Genomic DNA, 5,971 nt, shown 5'->3' with positions numbered 1-5,971 from the left:
AGTGCTTATTATGTCTGATGAGTTATGCAAGATGGCCACTGGATCACTTTGTTCCCAAAACACCTTCAGGGGCACACACACAAGAACCCACAGTGATTTATCACCAGGAGAGAGAGAGATCAGAGATCCACAAAATCGTTTGTCATAATTTTTTCCTCCCACCAATCAATCTGACCATTTCTCTTCCTCACCAAAAGTTTCATTCTGTCTTCATCATGTCAAGACATAGCCCAGAGGACAGACAGAGGGAGTCATTTGGGGTAGTTTAGCTGTTTGGGGTTAAAGTTTTAAACCGATGAGCGGTTTAGCCATTTTTTCTGTCACAATAAACAAGCACAGCAAAACACTGAATGGGCTTGTCAAGAGCCATTTAATCTAACATCAAGACCAAAGATGTCACCCTTGACTACACAAACAAATCTCTGACCTATGAACCGGGGACATAAAACAGGTTAATCTTGTCACTTACCGTGCCTCTTGGAAGCACTGCGACGACGCGCCAGCCCTGCTCCAAAGCCCCCCTTCGGCGATAACCTGGCAGCCACTGGCGAATAGGTGTTCTTCATTTTATGGCACAGTGGCGGTGCACCTTCAAGTGCAACTGCAGCAACGGTAGCCCCGAACAAACTGTCTTTAACCGACTCTGAAAAGCGCCTATTCAGTGGGTCTGGGTCGCGGCCAAGTCGTGGTCAGACAACATTCAAACTCCGAGACGACTGGACTACATACTAATCACCCGCCATCAAAGAAATCCAGTAGAGTTAGAACGGGGAAACTCCGTTGCTCATTATGTTTACTGTCCTGTTTCCGGAGATTGGATTGATAAAGGATGTTATTAACCTTTTTCAACGTAACGAATTTACAACGGCGATTGAATTAAACTTGGCCGGGTCTTTCTTTCACGCATCAGGTACTATCCAGTTTTGCCAGTTCAGTAGGAAATGCAATACTTTAGTCAGTTGATTTTCCGCCACGTTGTCAGGGTAGGGAACTAATTAGGTACAGGTGGTTGAATGAATGGGAAACGCACATCACTCACTTATGGAAATAAAAGCGGTTGAAGATTTATGGTATTCAAACCTGAGCATGGTTTTATGTAAATCAATTTCGTTTGCTTCACTACCCATAAGGCCTAGACCTACTGACCCATGACGTTTTGCATGAATTATTGTGCCAAATTGTTGTGGTTTGTTTGGCATTTTATCTAAAGGATTTTTCAAAAGGGAAGCATTCATGAATTTCCCTAACGGGATTAATAAAAGTGTATCTATCTATTTAAAGGATGTGTCCATCTGTCTCACTGCCAAAATATTTGTGACGTCAGTAGTAGTTTCTGGAATATCCAAATCATGCAGTCTTTTTCCTCTGCGTTGAGGAAGCGGAGGTCTGACAGCTTGGCGTTAGGTGTTATGGTTACAGAACCGGCGGGAAGTCCGCTCATGACCATCAACTCCCTATGCGCAGACTTAGGAGTCCTCCAGTGGAAGGTTGCAGTCTAAGAAAAAGCCAGAGAATGACGATTTCCCCGGCACAACAATTATATGCAACATTTATTCCATCAAAACGTATTCATATTCAATTGACTTTGCCTACATTGTGGTCAAATGATACAAAACATTCTAGGGTTGCTATTTGATTTTCATGCCAAGCTGCCAGGCCATGGTTTGTTGTTATCTAACAGCTGATGGCAGGGGAAGGTTGCATTCCTCAGCTAATCAGTTTTGATGAGGCCTGCCTCTGTGAGAGTAAAAAAAAAAAAAAAAACAACCCTTAACACTCCACCTACAGCAACAGGCAGACACTACACAACACTCTGATACTATTAGTTTCCATCACCAAATTGTTAATATAACACTACTTTCAGACATCAAGCCACACCGTCTTGTTGTTTACACAAGTGCTATCATATCTACTATATTTGGACTTAGTCTGTATCTGTGTGTACATTGTGCCTGTGTACTCTAATATGTTCTGGAGAGCAGTGTTCAAGACCAGAGAACACTTGTCTGCTCTGTACCATATTAAGGATGGTGAGGTCTGTTCCACAGATATATGCTGGCTGAGTAGCAATGGCTTTTATCAATATCAAATCTGCAGAAGGTCCCTGGATAATATGTACCGATTCAAACTGCTCTAAAATCTTTGAGCACGTTAGTTACATCTTCACCCTCATCTCATTTAGATGACATTGAACTATCAAATTGAACTATCCAAACTTCGATTTGGATTCCCCTTGTGTCATGTAGGGTTTTGTTCACATCATACCCGGCTTTGCTGTTTTAACAGTATTGCTTCAAAAACAGAAAGACTGTGGCCTTAAAAGCACGCAGGTCCTTCAGTGTGAAAGCCCTCAAGGGTGTAATTAAAGGGTGCTATGAAGGATTCAGCCCGTTAGACTACTGTCCCAGAGGACCCCATCAGAGAGTCTTCTTTGGGGGAATTGGAATTGGGGGAATTGGAGCAGCTCAGATCCTCCTGCTAATGTGAGTGACGGGTCAATGCCAGGGGATTCTGTGGGGAAAAGAGCTTCACTAGATGTTCAGGAGTGGTAGGGGGAACGGCAGGCCAATTAGTCCAATGACTGCACGCCAAGACTGCCAGTAAAAAACGGTAATGCGCTGACTCAGTTAAATAGGGATATCACCATCTCTCCCTCCACTGCCCCCCTCCAAAGTGACTGATGAAGGAGCACCAGACTGTAAACACCAGACTAGCCACCATTTTCACATGGGTTCATCTTTGGGCTCTTTTTGTCATATTCTCTTTCTCTCTCTCACACACACAGTCACTTACATACACGCACACACACGCACACACACACACCACACACACACACACACACACACACACACACACACACACACACTCACTTACATACACACACACACACACACACATCTGTTGAGCCTGTGAGGTAATGGATGGAGGACATGTCTGTCACCATAGCAGTGGAGTGCTACTCCACAGGAAACTCAACAGAGACACACACACATACACACACACACACACACACACACACACACACACACACTCGTGTACTGACACATCGGATAAGGATATGGCTCTGGTAGTAGCTCATGTTACATGGCTGGTTTAAGTTTAATGACCATTCAGGCTGCACACACACAGCCGTGTCACACAACAGGAAGTGACAGAGAGGCCCGGGGTCATGAGTGAACAGACAGGGAGTCAACCAATAGGGATTCAGTCAGAACATCCCTCATCTACTGCTTCACCTGTCTCACAACTCTACATTTCTGTTCACCTGTCTCACTACTCTACATTTCTGTTCTGCTACAGCGGTGGATATAAATACGATTAACTTACCACCACCATCCAAGAGCTTTCAGCTTCACTGTAGTAAATTATCAAATCAATTTGCTTCTAATTGCTTTAGACAACTCTTTATATGACCAGTCAATGGTAATTAAACACTTTTGTTGTCAACATTTTTTATTTTACAACAAAGCATTTTTTAAACTTGCATGTGATGTTGATACTATCCATAGAGTTGGTCAGTTGGATTGAGACGTTTGGATATGGGAGAGGGTAAAAGAGACAGAGTTTGAGGGGGGGAACATGGAAGAGGATGAGAGAGAACGAAGGAACTAAGTGGAGTAAGATAAAAGATTAGGAGCATGAAAGTTTCTCTTTGTCAGCCACTTAATGAGGTAAGGCCAGTCCACTTGAATAATAACCATGACAGAGCCTCTTTCAGTGGGGCATATTTCACGCCTGGTCACCTAAAACTGACTGGGACTCAGTGGAGTTATTAGACTCGTGGTGACAGCCGTGGGGCTTAGGCAGGGCAGGGCTGACCCAGGATCAGAGGGAGACTGGTGGCTCCTTTGGGAGCAGGGCTTCCGTGGCTCGCCCCTCTCAGCACGGATCGGCTTACCGTCACACACACATGACATCATCATCATCATCCACCCACACTGACACAGGGTGTGTCAATCAGCAGGCAGAGACAGAGGGGAGAGACAAGGGACAGAGAGAATGTGTGTGTGTGTGTCTGTATGTGTGTGGCTGAAAGTAAGAGCTTGTGTGTGTGTGTGTGTGTGTGTGAGTCTATGTATGTATGTGTGTGTGTGGGGGGGGGGGAGGGTTGAAGGAAGAGTGGTTTTGAGGACAGAGGGCTGATATGTAAGAAAGGTCATAACTTCTGCCTCTTGATTTCCTTCTCGGTGCTTAGACGTAGTTGTCGTTCTTTATCACTCTGCCATTCTAATTCACCTCTATACACATCAACTGTTTGTGACGTACTGTGACCCTGTCAGTATAGATGGACTGACAAAGCAAATAAAGCAGCAACAATGAAATAAAGAGATTGACTTCCTTTATTTCTCTGTCATTCCAATTAATCTCCAAGCATATCAGCTGTTTGTTATTTATTGTAATACTGAAAAAAGCAAGAGCGAAAGAAAGACTGAAAGAAAGGAACTGATTTCCCTCATGATACAGATCCCTCCAACAGGCTACACCTATTTTGCGTGATCTAAACAAAAATGTTCAGAAACAAATCGGCAGAAATAACGCACATATTCACACACTCCCTGGAGTTATTGAGAGTGTTTATGATTGGGAATGTTGAAAATGGCTTACATAATACACCAGAAACAACAACAGTGTCCCAGAACGACCCTGTCTAATTGCCCTGAACTGAGGGATCATGGGATACCGATGATAACTTCCTGGAGCTGAGATAAACATTTCCTGTATTTATGGACGAGGGGCCGTTGCTGCCTGGGTTGTCACGGTTTTGTCGGTCCTTACTGTAGAGCAGAATCACCTTTTGGGCAAAATTTGTACATATATATATATAACATTTATTTTATTTCATCTTTTCAGTTATGGTTCCTGTAATGCATGTATACAGATGCTCTCTATAGTGGAGAGAACCAGACAGAATTCTGGTTTCTGTTCTTCAGACTACAGCATCTAAAAAACACACTAATCCATCAAAAACCCTCACAGAAGTTAGATTAGCTACAATAATGGAGAGAAAAGTAAAGAGAGAGAGCACGTCACAGATGTGTCAAAAGTTATTAAGACTGCCATCTTTGTCAACTTTGTGTAAATGTTAGAATGCGTAACGACTCAAATCACTAATGAGGCTGGTCTGGACATGGCCACATCCATTGCATTGTGGGCTATTATCAGAGTAGCACTTACCACACTAGACGGGAGCTGAGGAGACGAGTGTGTGTGTTTGTGTGTGTGTGTGTGTGTGTGTGTGTGTGTGTGTGTGTGTGTGTGTGTGTGTGTGTGTGTGTGTGTGTGTGTGTGTGTGTGTGTGTGTGAGGGATGACTGCATAGCGAAGGATGCTAACGCAGCTAATTGCCCCAGTCTGGAGATCATTAGCCAGAGGTTGGCGAATTAAAACAAGCCTACATCATCCCCATCCACTGCCAGCAGACAACCACAGACACGAGAGCATGAACCACACAGTGGTTTAATAAAATGGCTTCAACACGTAACACACACTCTCTCTCACACACACGCCACTCAGTAGTTTAATGAAATGGCTTCAACACACACGCCACTTGGTTTAATAAAATGGATTCACTTCAACTCTGAATGCACACATACATACTTATACACACACACACACACACAGACACACACACACACATACAGATGGAGAAAGGCACAGCTACATAGTTGAATTGTGACAATTTAATCATTAAAGAGAGTGAAAGAAGTGCAGGGAGAAACTGAAACAGGGACAGATAAAGACATACCAAGGCTGAAAGACAGAGGTAAAGACACAAAGACATAGAGACAGATGATCAGAGCAGAAATGGAGAGCATGAAAGGTAGGGTGTGTGTGTAGGGCTCTCGGCTAGCAAGCTAAATGACTCCATACTGCTCACCCAAAGCCGACTGGTGGTAACATATTACTACATGTGTGAACCCCAGGCCGACTGGGGGTAACATATTACTACATGTGTGCACCCCTACCCTGGA

General features: G+C 43.8%; 1 protein-coding gene across 3 annotated transcripts in view; it reads right to left on the bottom strand.

Annotated features, from left to right (window-relative positions):
• Nucleotides 1-1,008, bottom strand: part of LOC105904186 (pleckstrin homology domain-containing family G member 1) — an 83,597-nt gene extending 82,589 nt beyond the window's left edge. For all 3 annotated transcript variants that reach the window (XM_031581427.1, XM_031581428.1, XM_031581429.1), the window contains exon 1: nt 470-1,008. In XM_031581427.1, the coding sequence (XP_031437287.1) occupies nt 470-566 (97 nt within the window). In that variant the 5' untranslated portion in view covers nt 567-1,008. The remainder of the gene's footprint in view (nt 1-469) is intronic.
• Nucleotides 1,009-5,971: the final 4,963 nt, after the last annotated feature.

The sequence above is a fragment of the Clupea harengus genome, chromosome 15, assembly GCF_900700415.2.
Source record: "Clupea harengus chromosome 15, Ch_v2.0.2, whole genome shotgun sequence".
Lineage (NCBI taxonomy): Eukaryota > Metazoa > Chordata > Actinopteri > Clupeiformes > Clupeidae > Clupea > Clupea harengus.
This window is presented reverse-complemented; position numbering and strand designations above follow the sequence as displayed.